The sequence below is a fragment of the Phasianus colchicus genome, chromosome 3, assembly GCF_987193195.1.
Source record: "Phasianus colchicus chromosome 3, bPhaCol1.hap1.1, whole genome shotgun sequence".
Lineage (NCBI taxonomy): Eukaryota > Metazoa > Chordata > Aves > Galliformes > Phasianidae > Phasianus > Phasianus colchicus.
In genome coordinates this window covers 6,617,458-6,636,640 of record NC_143438.1, presented here as the reverse complement: position 1 = coordinate 6,636,640, position 19,183 = coordinate 6,617,458, and the positions used below count along the sequence as shown (strand labels likewise).

The window sequence follows — 19,183 nt, the reverse complement described above, 5'->3', positions numbered from 1 at the left end:
AATCACACTGCAGCTTATCAAATTAAGCGAGTTGCCTTATCTCTGGATTCCTTTTGAATAATAACTGGTGAGACGTTGCCAAATAAAATACTGTTTTCAAAGGTCTTTGGAAGAACAACACTGTAATGCACATTGATCCCTTTTTGCCCTGCATGAAATGGCACGGCATTAAATTAAATTTAAATTAAAAAAAAAATAAAATTAAATTTAAAAATTAAAATTAAAGTTAAAAAAATAGCATCCAGTACTTTGCATCATACGTCAAGAAAAATACAGGCAGTCCCATATATTGCGGAGTGTGTTTTGAAGGATCATCCAGTTTTCTTCTAAAACTTTGTTGCAAGACATTTTGTCTGTAAGGAGACATTGCTGTTTCAGAGCAGTTATTAAAATAGTTGGCTGCCAAGATAATTTCACATAAGTCCTGTTTTTATCACATGGAAACTTGTATTGTAACACTGAGTGCATCTTTGTGGCATAGCCATTATGGCACATGCCCAAGCTCACTGAACAGACCAGGATTTCTGTAAACAAACAGTATTTCTGTAATAATGTGGTTTGCTGCTTAGACTGATTGGCCTTGATGAGAAATAGCTTGCCTCTGTTTCAAAAATACTTTGAATTCCAAATCTGTTTTAAAGTGAAAACACACTCCTAGATTTTAAAGGAAAATATCTTCTGTGTCATAGTGGATTAAAAGCTGTACTGTAAAATGCACAAACTTCAACAGCAGGCATAGTAGGCACGCTTTCTCTCCTGTACACTATTTTGCCTTGATCCATCACAGTTAGGCTTGATGGGGTTTAAAAAATTTGGAAGCACAAAGTAGCATTTGTCGAGGTAAAATACTAATAAATACTCATCGTATTTGACTTAATACAGAGGCTATTATGATTACAACGTTTGCATCCTAAGAAGAAATATGTGTGTAGAATTCTGCCAGCTCTTGTTCAGTAAGTTTTGAGTAGCATCCTTCTCCCTTTCACCTGTTGGAGGTACACGTTTCTGGTTTGGTTTGCTCAGGCAAGCCACAAAGGAATTTTTCCACTTGCTCGCATTACAGAGCATTTTAATCAAAATTAGATTTGATACGAAACTCAAAAGTATTTGGCGAAAGCCTAAATCTCTTCTGTGGACTGTATTTTGAAACAAGCAAGTCATTTTCTCAGGAAGAATGCTTTATGCAAACACAAAGTACTCGGCTGCCTGAGGATGTCTGTAGGTGCAGAGAGAAGGTGTGGGTGACTGTTAAGAGCAATCTTTCTGTATTTGTACTGATAAGATGGTCCAGTGTACTATTAGAGGTACTGTATTACTGGCAAGCTTCATAAAACCTGTTGTTTGTATAACTAGTCAGATCTCATAATGGCAGATGTTAGTAAATATTTTGAGTCAGCTGTGGTGAGTGGTATTTTAGTTCCACAAAATTCTAATCTGGGAGAAGATCATCTTATGACTTTTTTTTTTCCAAAGCTCATTAGTTTGATACCAAGCCAGTATTTGCTGGATTATTCAGGAAATTAAGAGGGCAGTAGTGTCCTCCTTGCCCCACATTAACCACCCAACCACCCGCAGTGCAGCAGGGACCTTCTGTCATATGCCACTGTGACAGCTATGCAGCTTTCACATCTTGCTCACAGATGTCTGTTCTTGGTCAATCACATTAAGTGTGAGCGAACAGCACACTAATTGCACATCACAGTCTGTAATTAAGCTGTTTTACAATCCTTGAATGAAATATGTTTTATGCTCATATCCGAGAATGGAATCCTGTCTTCACTAAAAATAGTGGCAAAAATCCTATTAATTTAACAGGAACCAAGATTTTGCTCCTCATCTGTGTTGTTATTCTCATCTGCTGCTGAAATCCACCCATTAGTCACACTGAAGGGAAGTCCTTGTTTTTCTGCTCTGTCATGAGTATCCTTACTTACAATTAGTTCCATCTGCGATGGGTAGCCTTTCAAGTTAAGTGTGTGCTTTGTGAGGAATATTATTATACTGAAAACAGTGTGCATTTTTAAAAAAGCCTCTGCTTAAAGTAATGCACTGCTTAAGCCACATGTGAGTTCAACAACGTGAAGACCACTGTTTCCTGTAGAGCAGAATTTCAGGCACTTGACCAAATTGTCCATAATGACACTTTGGTCAAGTGCGAAGTTTTTTAAGGAGCCACATGGTAGTAATTTATCTGTGGATAGCATTTTGTTTGTGTTCTGTGTATTGGGCACATAGCAGAATAAAGGTTAATAATTCAAAGCAAGAGGTTAACAATTCAAGCTGCCTTATCAAATTGACAATGTTGAAAAATGAGGATTTAATGGTTCCAGAAAAACAAAAAAGCTTCATCTAAAACATGTTGATGATTATAAACATGAAGACCACTACTATTTTTTTCCATAACTATCTGGTATATCTGGGCAGTGAAGTTTTGACCTGTATTAATAGAAAATAATTTTTACAGACCAAGTATAAGTACTTGAAGATTTCAGTTTTAACACAGAGCAAAATACTTCTTGCAATTACAAGTCCATCGGTTTTTTACTTCTGTGTATTGGATTTGTAGTTGTGATGAAGGCTGATTTTTAAGAAGAGTTTTACCTGCTGGGCTGATTTTAGGAGAGTCACTTAATGATGGATGATACTTAGAGAGACACAGCGTTCGGATTCTCTGAGTTCCTTACAGCCCTTTTGCAGCTGTTAAACTGTGGTCTGAGGATGTGGCAATATGGATGTAGGAATAATTTGTTAAGTTGGAAACTTGGACCAGAAATGGGCTTGCTTGAGTTTTGTGGGGGGCAACATCTACAAATACTTTGTTATACTTTGTGGTTTTGTTAAAAATTTATGCTTTTAAGAAAAGGTAATTCTAAAGTCTGTGAAAAGTTATTAGTTCAGCAGTTTTACAAGTACTTAAAATCTGCTTCTTCATTAACTGCAGTCCAGAAGATTAATTATGTTCCTAGAGGGAATTAAAAGTACGATACAAGTAGGTTTTCTAAGTGTTACAGAATCACAAAATCACAGAATGGCCAGGGTTGGAAGGGACCTCAAGGATCATGAATCTCCAACCCCCCTGCCACATGCAGGGCCACCAACCTCCTCATTTAATGCTAGACCAGGCTGCCCAGGGCCCCATCCAACCTGGCCTTGAACACCTCCAGGGACGGGGCATCCACAGCCTCTCTGGGCAGCAAGTGTTGTTGTTGTGTGCTTTCTAACATCGATGTTTTCTATATTACATTGAGGTCTATCTCATTTTGTTTTCATAATGTAGTGTCTCTTACTGCCAGAAAAAAAAAGAGACTAAATTATTTAAGTATCAGACAATATTTTATGGTAGAGAGAGTTGATACTGCAAAATTCGGAAGAAAGCTCGCTTCCAAATCCCTGCTTCCATCTCCCATCTGAGAATAGACTAACAAACTCCCTGAAGTCATACGTAGATTACAGTAATAAATCTCTTGGGAGCAAACCTTCTTAATTCTCTGAACATTTGGAGAACAACTTCCCCTCTTTTTTTCCCACTTGTTACACATTTCCGTCTCTCTGTGTGACCAAGATTATTGCAGCATCAGAAAAAATAAATAAAAACTGTATATTTCAGTTTACCCAGGACTTTATGCTAAGCAGTATTTTCCCATAGGGCGACTCTGAAGATGCATGAGAAACTAGTTTTCATTCTTTCCTATAAATACGACCGTGTGCTTTTTTTATCTGTTTCTAGATACCGTGTTATAGATAGAAGAGGTGGTTAGACATGAATCAAAAGCTGTTAGGTCATGTAGAGAAGGACCATTGACCAAAAATATGAAACTTAGCCTCAAGGGTCAGAGATTAATAACTTCACTGCTTGGTACAGATGCTTAGAACTCAGTCCTCTTAATATTTAGTACTTCTTCTGCACAGCTTTTCAAATGCCAGTACCCAAACATAGAGCAAAATACATATGTTGAGTAATAAATAGATGAATTATGCATGAGTTCTAATAAAGAAAGAAGCAATATGCTGTTTTCTTTCACTACACCATTAATAGACTACAAAAGGAAAAAGAAATTTTATGCAAATAGCATAAATAATCATTTTTACCGTGCATTGATACTAGTTTAGATTTGGCTCATTTATTCATATTAGATTAGTGGGATAATGCTATTCGTATTCTGACCACTGCATCCAAAGTATGTAACTAAGATTTTTTTTAACTGAGAATAAAAATGAGTGTATAGACACACAAACAGTTTGTAAAGAAATTTAAACAACAGAAGACTCAAAATGCCAGTAGGAAGGGAGCTCTAGCCTTTTTTTTAGTACAGTTTGGTCAGTTTGGCAGGGACCATATGGGTGTCCTATGGAGGAAAGTGATAGTAATGCACCTTGGACAATGCAGCCTGTGCAATCAAATTGGTATGCCTTCCTATGTTAGCACCCTCACTGTTTTGTTCCAGCTTTAGTTTTCAGTATGAAGAAGTATTTTTTTTTTCCTTAATACATGAACAGATCTGGTAGAGATGCTTTCTCAATTGAATATTTACAGAGACTTCCTTCATTTAATGATATAATGTTATAATATGTCACAAAGTGATATTGCAGCTTAATTTCTAGTGGTAACTTAACAACTTGAGGTCACTGTATCCATTGTTCTATTTGTGCTTTCTGGGATCAGGCTTTGGAGCAGATGACACAGACTTGAGTATATTCTGGAAGATTTTCATTCTACTTTTTGTGTTATTTAGATGCCCAGGAATAAAATTAGAATTTTATCTTAAACATCAGTGCTACTGAAGTTACAGCTTTTCATTTTGCTTATGATGTAGTAACACATCACAGATCTAGAAAAGTATCGTTTTCATGCAGGGTTACATGAAATAAAAGAATCCTTTGAACTGGATAATTTCTTTCATCCTCTTTATAGATGTTGAAGATATTTAATGGAAGTAGGAGAGGAAAACACTCTTCAAATCAATTGAGTTTATTTTAAAACAGAATACTACTATTTTCTATAAAAAAGCTCATTCTCCTAGATATTCTTTAGAAAGACATTTATGCATGTTAAGTCTTTCTTGGCAAGAGACTGAATATTGTCATTTTTTGACCAGGTGTCTCAATGCATGTACTTACTGCAAAACTAAGCATGCCAGAGGAGATCTAGCAAGCTATCCCATTGAAGAACTAGTGGATAGAGCCAAACAGTCTTTTCAAGGTAAGAGTTTTTATTCCTACAATAGAAGTTAGTCCTTGAAATCTACTAGGTCTTATTTTCACTTGATACAATATGGTTTTATTATGGTTTTAGTGTTCTTGATATGTTTTGGCTGGAGGTGCCTTTCTGTCTTTATGTTGGGTGCAGCTGTCAAGAACAGTATTTCATTTTTGATTTTAGGATTGCTCAGATGATATTCATACAAGCATTTTGTTACAGCAATGGTGATGTATGGTCATTTTGCTCTATTTCCACTTTCTTAAAAGGGAGTACTAATTTTTTCACACAGCAGTAACAGTGAATTTCATGAACTTCCTTAGGATTCTGAAAACACTTTTAAGATATACTACTATTTCTGGAAGTGGATTCCTTTGAGGAGTTCTGGGGTGTTTTCGTGAACCATACAAAGTTTTGAGGATTTATTTGAAGCAAATAGGATTAACAGCTTCCTGTTTAACAAGTATTGTCAGACTGCTTTTAATGTCAGTAGAGTATTTGTAATGATCTCACATGAATCCAATCAAACATCAAAAGTTTTTCATGCAGTACAGTACTCTGTGCCACGAAGCTTGTCTATAAATGCCAGTGAACTTCTCTTGCTGCTTAGGTTTGCACGATTAGCACAGTTGTTGTAAATTAAATTCTGCTGTGACAGACAGGAATCCTGTCATATCTCAGGGTTCTTGTTTTAGGACAAGACTTTAAAACTGATATGAATTTGATGAATACTGATGAATTTAGTAACAAATACAAGATGTATAAATACACTTATTTGGTGGAGAAGCAGTTTGAGAAACACATTGTATACGGACACGAGTTTTCAGTATTACAAGATGTGATTTTTAAACTGGTAAGTAGTAAGTGTGCAGGAGAAGATCCACACAGTGATCAGTATCCAGAAATCTTTTCATTCCGGTATAACTCTGAATTAGTTTTGTTATTATTTGTATCCTAGGAATAGTGTTAACACTGAATATTTTCTGAAACGTTCGAAAGAAACTTAGAACAATTCAACAGTAGGATATAACAAAGAAAGGGAAGAGAAGTTATGGGCAACACAATCAGGATTGTGGCCTTAAGTAGGTTAGTATTTAAATATTATTTAGATTGCAAAGAAAGAAAAATAACTTGAGCCTTGTATGTCGTGTTATAGTCACATTATACGTGCCATGAAGTCCATATTGAATTAACATATTTGCATGATATAAAAAGAAAGAAAACTTCTGATCTTTGTTTGCATTTGCAGGCAATAAATGTGAATTTTTGGCTAGTATTTTGAACTTAAAGAATTGTACACTTGGATTGGAAACTTAATAATTTAATGCATCTGTTTTATTGTGGCTCTTATTATAAAAATTGACTCTCTCAAAATAACTTGATTTTTAATGGAAAAAGTTGCCCTTAAGCTATTGTTTTGAAATTTTACAGAAATGCTATGACGTGTCTCACAGCAGGCATCTCCAAGGGAGTTCTATTCTTATTTGGCCTTGTGCTATTACCTTTGGTAGAGGAAATAAGGAAAGAAGCAAATACTGAACTGTGAAATGAGAGGCTTTGCCTCAAGCTTCCACATATTTGAAAATAGTAATGAAATAGTCAGATACTTAATTTGGAGTGTATGGAGAATTTATTACTGCCAGCTTTCTGCAGCTGTGTTGCAGAAATTCTTCCATCAACCCAATGAAAGACCTAAGCAATTCAAATCCATGTGTAAGTCATTGCTGTGTTATTGAACCCCAGTTTCTTCTACAATCACTTCTGCTTTTTTCAGAAGTTGTGTTGTTGAAGCTCTAGTGAAAAATGCAGAGAGCTACAGATACATAGTGTAAAGATTTTCCACTTAGAAGTTTATCATGGGAGAACTGAAGTGTCTTAGAGGAAGCAGAAAACAGCACGAGATGATTTTTTATAACTACGTTATCTGGTCATGTAAGAAGAGGGAGGCTGGGGTTGTTTACAGTGTTTTGTACGTAAGTAGTCTTACAGTATGCAACTCGATAAGGCTTAAAGGTGAGATGTTTCAGTTAATGAACACACCAAAAAATGGTTAGAAGAAACGTATTTAAACATATATTGATATAGATCTTTAAATCTGAGCACTGAAATAACTCTCTAAAATACTTTATTCACATGGTCATACTTAGTTTCTAGTTGCTGATTGCCACCTTGTCAATATTTCTAACAGCAATACGTTACCAAATGGAGCTTCAGTGTTTGGTAAGGTGCTTGTGATTTTAAAGCAATCACTTAAGTACTACAGGTTTCTATGCTCTAAGTTGGAAATCTTCATGTGGCAATTATTTCTAAACTATACTATATGCAGTGTGATTTGTCTGCAAATTGTCAAGTAGTCACTGATTCAGTCTAGTTTACACATTACAAGTTTTACTGGTGGTAATGGCATCAGTGTGACAGTGCACATAAGGTATCTTACAGCCATTACTGATTTTGATGCTTGTCTCTAAGGTTGCTTCTGAAGATGTTTTGAGTTTCTCAGACTTTTAGTCTAAATTAAGCCCTTTGAATTCAATTAACTCCTCATTTTGGAAAGTTCTACATACTTTATGAGGGTTAGTAGCATTTGTTGCATTGTGTTTTAGAGTCCAGATCTCTATTTTGTGTCTGTATTAGACTATTTTAAAAACAGAACTTAACACTCTGATGGTAACTAGATGACAACGCATGTTTGGATTATTTCTACAAGTGTAAACTTGATTAACTCAATTGATTAAAAAGGGATCACTGAAAACATGACTAACCAGATACTTTTCCAGTCTTTGAAAAAGACCTGCTCTTTCTAATTCTTTCTTTCTGCATCTTATTTTTATATCTTAAACTCAATGTAATAAAAAATGGAGTCTGTTACAGTTCACAGAATCACTAAGGTTGGAAAAGACCTATAAGGTCATCCAGTCCAACCATCCACCTATCACCAATGGTTCTCGTTCCTAGTACATTTTGCATGCTTTCAGAATGCACTGAAATAAGGTTCTATAAATTGTCTTATATATGTTTAGGCTAAGTTTGTTTATGTACTCTGTATGGATTTATATCTCCTTCCCATCTCCGTAGTAGTTTTCAATTTGCCCGAGGCAGAAAGTTAAATCATTCATTAAGATTATTTTTAACAAAGAATTTTTTCATCTTCCATTTGAATTTGAAAGTAAAATATTGAAGTTTTAGCTGTTTAGCTTGAATCTTTTATTTCTGTCAATTTCAACTTTTGGTAGATAGTTGTATAATTTTTTTTTTCCCATGGACAATCTTATCGAATTGCATTAACTCCTAGTAAAAACGTTGCTATATGAAGCAAAATGGTCCTTAAGTAAGGAACAAATGTCTTCTGTGAGGGTGTCTATATGGAGAGTTTTTCCGCAGTGGATACGCAGCACTTTGTGTTGTCAATTTAATAGCGTGCTTTTTCAAAATGTACTGTATCATGTTCAGTGCTGTATTCTAGGAAATTGTATTTGCAGTTATGAGAGAGCTCTTTCTTTCCTTCCAAAAGCAGCTCCATATATGACAATGTGTTTTTGCTCAGTGAAATGGAAGGCTGGAGCTGCTGCCATTGGTGAACTGTGCTCCAAGGAGACGCACAAATTAAATAAGCCACTACTTTAAATGTCCAGGGATAGCTTTGGTTGAATTGCAAGACTTTAAATAGATACTGGAATTTTCTTTAAAGAAATTGTAGTGGCTGTAGAAGGATATATGACTGACATTGCTACCTGGTGATCTGTAAACCAGACCTGTTGTGAGAGACTTTCTGGGCACATATAGCATTTTATATTGCCAACTATTTTTGCTGGTTCAGCAAACCAACTTAAAAATACAATTAGTTTTATGAAATTAGCTGTTAGTCCATGCTAGTTTACAGTGAAAATATACTGCATATGCCAGTAGAAAATTATTCTTCTTTAGCATTGCATGCTTCTCAAAAGCAGCAGAGAATATGCTGCTATTAAAATGCAAACAGGATAATTATTACTATATCATCATGTTTTATGGTAGCAACTAGGGAGCAAAAGGGAAGTCAAGTCCTGTTGAAAAACAACATACTCGTATCCTCAAGCTATGTGTAACAATTGCTTCTGGGTGAACAATTGCAGTTAAAAAGCATCATTTGTTTTTATTCCATTATTTACAGTATGGTTCTCTGACAGGTATGGTGTTGAATTCTGAATAATGCTTCTGTTCAGGAAATCTTGGACAAAATGTTACATTGGAAAGCAGAGGTGATATATAAAGACAGATAAACCTCAACTGCATCGGTAGTCTTTAGCAGTTGTTCCCTATCTTGTTGTTTCTGAACTATTTACAGTTTAAAGGAGATAAATATAAAATATTTCTTTAAGTGTCAATTAACCAGTTTTTTAATACAGATTTGTATGTAACAGTAAGCATTGTTTTGATATAATATGGTAGTTTCCAAAGCTTTTCAGATCACAGAGCCTAGGCAAGGATCTCTGGTTTTACTAGTTTTGAGGTCCTGTCGGAGTATTCTGCTTTATTAATCAGTAACCAGTTTTCTTCCAGCAGTACTACCAGTAAAACTCTCCATCGAAGCCTTCAGAGTGTTTGTCCTTTTTGTGAAAGGACAAACATTTAATATTGACAACATTCTTAGTTCCCTTTTCATTAACTGAAGCAATACCAAATTTTGATGTCTTTTGAGCGATGGGTTTGGTCTTTGCATGTGCTTTGAAGGATTGGGTGCCTGGTCACCCAGCTGGGATCTGGGCTCTGGATTCGGTGTTTTCCCAGGTCAAAGATAAAGCAAGACCATAGGAAGGTAACCAACTACTCTGGGTGTTGAGGTCTCACTGTTGTGTGAGATGAAGATATAACCAGAGAAAGATTGCTTCACAATCACGCCTTACTCATGTCACCACTTTTTGGCATCATGTACATTTGTTTTCAAGGATGAAGCACAGGAAGAATAAAATTTCATTAGAAATATCTAATGAACACCTTGAGAGCTCACTGTGGTTTGAAACTACTGCCATTGAACCAGGATGATACGTTTGTTTCACAAAAACAAGGTTAAATATCCCACTAATTTTATGGTTTTGTTGTTTTCTTTTTTTTTTATATTTCCATAAAAAACCTGAAATGTTTTGTTATTTATACACAATATTATATATTATGAAGGCTGAACCAAAAGTAATGCCTCCTATTTTATTATGTTGGCCTGCAACATCAGAGGAGGATGTTGGTGGGATGACAGCAGAGGTTGAACCTTCTCAGCAGTATCCCATTACATGCTGTGTGACAGATGGCAGCATAGGGACAGTCTGACCAAATGTTATCTGATAGGGAAGTGGGTATGAAGCAAAGGTGCGTCGTTGAATTCCTCTGTGTGGAAACAGCAGCACCCATTGACATTCATTCACATTTGTTAACATTTCTGGAGACCAAGCAGTGGATGTGAGTGCAGAGAGGTGGTGCATTTCAGCAGTAGTGACAGTGGGTCACCCCTGTTGATGCAGGTTGTTACGAGCACGGCATGCAGGCTCCTGTTCACTGCTGACAAATGTGAAGTGTTTTGTGACTTATAATTTTCTCTATCAAACAGTGTTACTGTGTTCTTTGTCTCTGTTGTTGTTACAATGGGAATAAGTAGGAATTATTACTTGCTGAGTGACCTACATGTATGCGGCCCAAGACAATTCCTCTCAGTGCAGCCCAGGTAAGCCAAAAGGTTGGGCACTCATGGTGTGCTCCATAGCAGCTTCCAGTTTTATAGTTAGCAGGAACTTTTGCTAAGCTCACTTTGCTTCTATTTAATTTTGATATTTCTAGTTCAAATCATTGAACTATTTGCAAGAATTAAATTAGGTTAATGTTGTTATTATTATATAAGTAGAAAGAAGAATTAGAAACAAGAAAATGTATTGACAATTTCCAGAGGCCATCATGCCTTAGGCCTTCATGTGATCAATCTTTTGCCTTTGGGTCACTTTTAAATATATTGTCCTTCATTCAAAAGGATTTTATAGGGACTTAAGAGAGCTGTTAGTTTTTTGTAGCCATGCTCTGCACTTAAGGCTGATTTCATGCAGATATTTTTTTCTTATTTCCAGATCTACTGTGATAGGAGCATCAGAAGCGAGGAAGGGAATCCCTTTTCTCTTCTGATCCATGTGTTATTGTCTTTCTCTGGCCTTGATAGAGGTTTTAGTCCAGACAATCTGTTTAATCGTCCATGTAGCAGTGTCGTATAACGAACGTGTTGTAACAGTAAGTTAATTTGCCAAAAAAAATCCTGTAATGTGCAAAACTGTAACTAGAGGCCCTTCCCTTGCAAGGAAAAACAGTTAGGCAGTGTTACTGTTTGTTTAATTGTAGTCCCTAATTGCTGTGTACCTTTATAAAAACAACAACAGCAAAAAACACGCCACCAGCAAATAACAGCTGGAGAGATGGCCTCGAAGGGCTTCTAATGTGATAATATAAACTGTAGAGGAGAAACGTGATAGAATAATAATGTGATTACATTGAATCAGTTGGTCACTTTATCTACTGCCAGGACACTGTCTAGGGCCTTGTATGGAATGATACGGGAAAGAGTTTTATTTAGGAAAAATTAGGAAAAGTAATGTAGTACAAGGAATTGTCATTCGTTTTGGGAAGGACTATGCCATTTAGCTGGATATATTGACACTTTTGCCAAAATATCTCACAGTATGACCTTTTTTTGTCTCTTGTAAAACTAGCCTAGTAATGCTGCTTTTTTTAATAGCCTCTCTAACTGTGTGTGGGTTGTAGCTCACAGTGTTGGAAAGAGGAATATAAAATGTAAGTAAGTGCTTATTTTACGTGTCTGACAAGATTCTGCAGAGAAGAAGATTCCACTAACTTCTAAGCTTTGGCAGTTTAAAGAACCAGCAGAGTCTGTTTAACAAAGGTTATGTATATATATATATTTTCTTGAAGTGGAAAAAATACAAGCTTTAGCAATATTTGCTCTTTATAATTCAGTCTTCTTATATATCTTTTTACCTAAATATTTATGTTTGGGCTCTTTAACTCCCTGAATGACCAAAAAAAAAATCATTTTAGCTTTGCATTTTTGCGAAAAACAAAAACACGAAACCATTTTCGTTTGAAGTAGAAGTTTAGTTTTAAAGATCCAAAACAGATGTAAGCAATTAAAAATACTACCTCATCTTCAGATTTAATGAGTTCTTTGCCTCGATCTTCATGGCCATGCCTTTCTCTTGGCTCTTCTCATGCCTCTTGTGTCCCTGAACTGCTTGGTGGGAGCTGGGGGACCAAAATTACTTGAAGTGTAAGAGCAGAGCAATTCCAAGACCACCTCATGAGGTTGAATGTATACAAGTTTATGGGACCAGATGATATGCATCCCTGGGCTCTGAAGAAACTGGCTAATATGGTTGCCAAGCTGCTCTCTGTCATATTTGAAAAAATTGTGGCTGTCAGGTGAAGTCCCTGGCGTCTGGAAAAAGGGAAACATCACTCCCATATTCATGAAAGGGAGAAAGGAAGACCGGGGAAATACAGGAAACCTGATGTTGTAGAAAGCTTGTAGAAAGAGCTGAGCTGCCCGTATCATCTGACTGCAGCTCTGTAACTAACTGTGCTGGACTGAGAGCAGCTCAGCTGTAAGAAACAAGCTTCCTGAATTTGAGCTTACATGTTCTACTTGAGCTGTAATATTCACGAATCTGAAAGTACTGTGATTTTACTGTGTGGTTAATATCACAGAATATGCATCTTTTAAAAGCCAAAATAATTTTTGGACCCTTTAAAACAATTCATTATTAGCTTCAGCAATTATTGAATTGGATTTCAGTACACTGAGGAATAAAGTAGTATGACCTTGTTAGAAAATTTTAGTAGGTGCTTTCCTAAGAACTGACATAGGATCCAAAGCAGCCTATTTGCTATGGTTTCATTTGAACTCAACCTGTTGTCTACATGAATATTTCCCTTGATGCTTTTCACTTTGTGCTTGCATTTAGCTTATTCACAGAAGGGATTTTCTTTCTTTTAAAGCATTGGCAGCTAGTTTTTAGTCACTTTGACTTTTGCTATGGATTGCAATGCTTTGAAGATATTCCCTGTTATCAGACCTTCTGAGAAATGGAAGAAAAAGCTTGATGCTGTATATGTTTGACAATGAAGTAGGTGAAGGTTCTTCATGATTTTTATTAGAATGTTCAGCTGGCCCAGAGCTTCCTCAGTAAAAGCTATTCAATCTGATGTGTGCTTTAAAATGCTTTCTTGAAAAACTTGTTTACTTTATACTGAAGTAGTCTATGTTATATTCTTTCCATGCTTATTCAGCAGAACAGCAGGAGAAGAAAGCTGGATATCACTTCTTGGCTGTTAATTTTATTTATAAATATCTTTTTGCTAAGTTTGCATTATTTGAATTTTAATGTAAAACGTTAGATTTTTTGATGCCACAGCCATTGTAATTGAAGTCTTTACTAGATGCATCAAAAAACTGGTCTTGTGTGTAGTTACTGCTGATTTTAAAAACAGTTCAAATTAGGGCATAGTGTACCTTTTAATTGATCTTACTTTCAGGAGAAAAAGACATCTTTAATTTTGTTGGAAAGTTAAAATTTCTTTTTTTGTTTCTTAGCTGCAAAGATATTGGAGTCTTAAGTTACTTGTAAATATTTGTTCTGTTATTGGAACTTGTTGTGGTTCTTTGTAGATAATACTCATTTTGCTCCTGTATTCTGTGAGTAAAGTCCTTACCTGTTGTAAGACCTTGGCCAGAAATACTTTCTAACTTTATCATACTGTTACCACAGGCATCATTATGCAGCACACAGCTACTTAGAGCTTGGCATTGCTTGTGTGAAAATAAGACAAGACCATTGCATCTATAAAACAGATAGGACAACCAGAATTCATATTGCTAGCAAATAAGATGTGTTGTATTGTACCTCTTGGTCAACATTATTATGTCCAAAGGCAATTTATAAGAATGCAGCAGTGATTTATTTACTGATAAGTGTTCCCCTCCTGATTTGTTTGGCCTTCTGGAGGAACATGTATCAGTCACTCTATGCCAGCTGAAGATCCTGTTTAAAAGATTACTCTAAATGATATCTTCTGCTAGTTTTTCTTTCTGTGCTTCAAGAATGTGAAGGAGAGCACTAATTCATTGGAGAATAAGAATTTTAACAGATCTGGTCTCTCAACATAAGGCTTACAAGCTATCTGCATTTCTTTTTTGGTGACTGGTGTGCCGCCCGCTTCTTAAAATGAAAAGTAATATTAGATGTCTCATCCCAGGACTAGGTTTAGAGCAAATTAAAATGGGATACTTAATCTCATAATGTGGTTAAACCTGAGAAACTACCTTGCACTGGACACAGTGGAAGGATAAATGTGTTTGGAAGAGATAGATGGATGCATGGAAGAAGAATCCATTTTCTTCTGGGTGAGTGCTGCATTTGCTGAATAAATAGCAAATACTTTGTGCTGCCTATATTTATACTTCATTTTCTTCTTCTGTAGATGGTTTATGGACACAGTGCTGAACTAGCTTATAGTCTTAATGACTATTCTTAAGCTGTATTTCAACAAATATCTGTTTTGCCCCTACTTTACTTTAGATAATGCGTGCATTAGCCTTTTAATACTGCTGTCTGCCAGGTTTTATAATGAAGGCTTACCTGCTGTGCATAGATTGTTTTGTGCATTGCTGATATGCCTGTTACATTGTGCAACATCCTTGTGAGTCAAACACATGCCATCTCCATATCTAACGCTGCTATCAGATGGAAACTTTTACTTAATAGGAAACTAAGAGCTCATCTGGTCAGGTCTGAGTTAACTTTCTTCCAAAGTGCTTTAAAGTGTTAGGTGATTAAGTGGGAAAGCTGCAATTTACAACGGCAAGGCACTTAAACATCAGACAACTCAACTTGCAGCAAATGTCAAGTGTAAACAACTTGTAAGTTATAAAATGAAATTATCTAATCTTTTATGCCATATTCACTGAAGTCATAGAGTGATCTAAACTCTGTGAGAAGTCCTGTTGTGACAGAAGAAAATGCTGAAGGAATACTAAATGTGTCTTCTGTGAAAACCTGATTTGATGTGCATGCTCCTAGAGACTCGATTGATCACTCTCCAGGTTAGCTGTTGTCCTTCTTATTTTACCTTCGCTTGGGTATTTCCTACTATGATGAGGCAAAAGTCAATAAAGGTATTTTGTAGTCAAGTTAATACATAATGCTTTACTGGTAGCAGTTACTCATACAGAAACATTTCAAGACTGCATAGAAGAAAACATTGCTTGCGTGCTGCTCTGGCATTATTGATGAAATTTAATGCTTGGTCAGTCCGTTTTTAAAGGAAAAAGGTACCCTGTAGCTTTTAACAGCCTTCTGAGGGAAGCTGGTCGCATTGTACAGAACTGTTACTGACTCTTTATGTTGGACAAGACGTGACTGCATTTTTATTTCTCTCAAAACTCCCTCTCACGTGAGCAAGTCTCTAATGCTTGTAAATTTAATCTTATTATGAGTGTTAGAGAAGCGCTAATTTAGGTGTAATTTGCACTTGCACATTAGAGAGCTCTATGGTCTTTCTGTTCTCAATCCCAAGGAAATAGTCTCTCAATCAGATGTTCTAAGAGTCTGTACAACTTGCTGAGTTCAGACTTTTAACAGAGAGAGTTTTTATACTCGGGTGGCTTGTGCCTGGAAACAGATTAGTAGTTATCATGTTGAGTATCGCAGAAAAAATGATCTGCTGTATCAGGCCAAGAAAATAAAAGCTGTGATTTACAGATATGTGGGACTCATGATGTGCACACAAGGGAGTCTTGATAGCTTAAATTTCTGCCTTTTTGATGCGGTGTGCATTGTGTTAAAAGTACTGATATCTGATATTGAAATTCTGCGTGTAAACTAGGACTACAGAGTGTTCAGGACCTTCAGGAAAAATGCTTAGTTTACTTGTGAAGACCAATTGTGTCTGCTTTAATTTAGGGTAATGGTGACCTGTTAACAAAAATTGCAGAAAAACTGAGGTGTGAAGGGACCTCTGAAAGCATTTGGTCCAAACTCTGCTCAAAAAGGGCCACCCTGCTTATGGTTTGGTTTCATTTGTGTCCCAAAGAAAAAAGAAAAAAAAAAAAGGAAAAGTAACACTCATGTTCTAGTTTATTTGTATACCCGGTCAGATACCCATCATTACCTCTTAGCTGGAGCATAATTTAAATCTTGACAGACTGAATCTAAACAGCATTTTTTTCAGATCAGCCAAAAGATAGGGAGAGAAAAAATAAAAGCTATTTCCAGTTCAGAAACAGTACAACAGCACTGAATAAATGTGGAACTGTTAATGAATAGCTATTTCAAATATTTACATGAGGCAAAAGAAAAGAAGATTGGCATCCAAGGCAGCTGTGCCCAGGGAGGGCTATTAAAAATAAACATGATAAATGATGTTCAAGTGCTCATATAGCTGTCAAATATCTGGGGTACTCAAAAGTGGAAAGTGTTTACACTCAGTGGCCATGCATCCAGGCATTCTGGGAAAGAATATATTTCTTCTCAGTGTTTTCAGATACCTAAGATGTGAAGAACAAAAAGGGAGAGTGAATCTAATGAATGCAGAACATTAAGATACTTGAAATTTTGGGGCTTTTCCTACATTAAGAACAAAAAAACAAAAACAAACAAACAAACAAAAAAGTAGGTGAAGTTTATTCACCCAATTATTTCCTCACAGACTTCTTTGGTCTTGATTCTTCATAAAAACTATGTGGCACTTTATATTCATAAAAATAACTAATGGATTTTGTTATGGCTCTTTCAAGTCCTCTGTATTGATAGACAGTGGTGATGAAGGTGTAGGCAGATTGTTGCTTTGATTTGTGGGAATATTGAAAAGTTGTATATAAAGTTGTATATACATGGTAAACTCTCAACTTCTGTACTTCTGTATACACAGATTTTTCAGGTTGTCTGAAAGTATTTTTCGTATCCATTTTCATTTCTGAGTTCAGTGCATGTCAGTTGACTGCAAACTTCGTAGCAGATATTTTATTTTTGTGTATCACTGTGAAACTAATTTCTCAGAAGCTGTCAGGCTACTGATTCTTAAGAGAGAATATACCGATGCCTTAACTTGTGCAATGAACACCAATGCAGAGGACACAGGGAAAAATACTCAAATTCTGGGATTTTTTTCGCTGCACTTGTGTTTGTGGTGGATGGGCATTGCATTCTTCTCCCTTCCTAAATTATTCCATTCTTTCAAAGCATAATTAGAAAGAATGATGCTAAAACGAGTAATCCATCTGTGCTTACAAATTGATTAAGATCTTGTATTTAAAATGTAAGCAGATGTAGAATACATGTAGCTAGCACATTTTCACTGACATGTTGCAAGAATTCATTGTGTTACAGCTACATGGGTTGCCATCTTCCTTGCACAGAAACTGTTGTGTCCTAGCACTGGAAGTCACTGTGAAATACATATTAACTCATCTGTCTGAATCTCTCTTGGAAAACAGTCAACATAACATGTCAGTTTTATATTTGATGTCTTGAGCTTTTGAAGCAATTCTTAAATGAAGTATGTGGTGATGATGTAATGAGAAGGAAGAAATTTCAAAGCAAGTCTTCACTTAACCTGTACACATCTTTATTGTTAAGGATGTGGTTTAGTGGCTTCATCAGAGAACAAGTTTTAGCAAAATCTGCTAGATTGACTTCCTATCAAATTACCTCGAAGTAATATGATAGATAAAAAGGTAAGGATGTGACCTCCCCCAGCCAAAAGCCAGTCCAAGCATGAAAGCTTGGCTTTTTTTTAGTTATATTTTTTAATGTAATGAGAGCTGCTACCCATCAATATACAAGTGCATAACAGTATGGTTTCCTGAAATAATCAAAAGAGACAGCAAGTCCTATATTGGTTCCCTTATATGGAAGCTTTGTTGTCACTGGATATTGATTTGAAAGTTAACAAGATGTTAGGTAGTGAAATGGTCGGAGCTGTCAAGGCCGAGCATGTTTTCTCTCATCCTTAGTTAAGCATGCCTGTTGCCTGATTTCCTAAATAGGTTTTGTGGTAGTGAGACTACTTTTAGTGCTACTGAATTGTAGTGCTGTGCTGCATAAGTCATCACCTGAACAAATGTGCACTTTTGTGTTTTAAAACAAAATTTTGTAGATGTGCCATTTAAACCAGACCTTAGAGATATGCAAGGCATTTTTGTAAACTTTGAAGGTGAAGGCTGAGATGTCTGCATCACCCTTGAAATATACATGAAATATACACCTAGATGTTGAAGTAAGTATTTCTTCTCAACCTACTTAATATTGCTCAGACAGGAGCAGGAGAAATTTTTGGTCTGGATTTTCCTGCTCCCAGGGTTGGAACAAGATGTTCTTGTCTTAATGAGAAATTGGCTTGCTGTATATTTAGCTAGCTTACCAAAATCTCTGCTGCTTGATCTTTTGTTATAATCAAACAGAATACCCAACAATTCAATTTTCTGAATTATTTAGGGAGAGGAATAAATAATGGAGAAGGAAAATAAGTTGTTTTGGAAGCTTATAGGTAAACAGTGAAGACAAGATGAAATTCTCTTCTGGGTTTGACCAATGATACTTCTGCTAGCAGTGCTATCTCTTGCCTGTAATTGAGGATGTACATTTTACATGGAGGGTACTTGGTTGTTTTTAGTGATTACCTCTTTTCATCAATCAGAACCTCACTGTACGAGGTAGAAATGTAAGACAGCATCCCTGCCAGATCATGTTAGTATCCATTTATAGACCAGTTGTCTGCAAATTTATCCAAGGCATTTTGAACCTCCTGGTAATATCTGTCTTCATAACTTCTCCAATAGTATGTTCGAGCAGTCGACTATCTCTACACAACATATTTTTTTATATCTTTTTAAAAAGTCTCCTGTTAGCTTCACCTGGTGCCTTTGGTTCTTTGTTGTAGGATGTGACGAGCACTTATTTTGCA

At 36.0% G+C, this 19,183-nt stretch overlaps 1 protein-coding gene across 5 annotated transcripts in view; it reads left to right on the top strand.

The window, feature by feature from the left end:
• Window positions 1-19,183, top strand: part of CDKAL1 (CDKAL1 threonylcarbamoyladenosine tRNA methylthiotransferase) — a 364,081-nt gene that overhangs the window by 163,620 nt on the left and 181,278 nt on the right. For all 5 annotated transcript variants that reach the window (XM_090136868.1, XM_031610103.2, XM_090136867.1 and 2 more), the window contains one exon: window positions 5,097-5,200. In XM_090136868.1, the coding sequence (XP_089992994.1) occupies window positions 5,097-5,200 (104 nt within the window). The remainder of the gene's footprint in view (window positions 1-5,096; window positions 5,201-19,183) is intronic.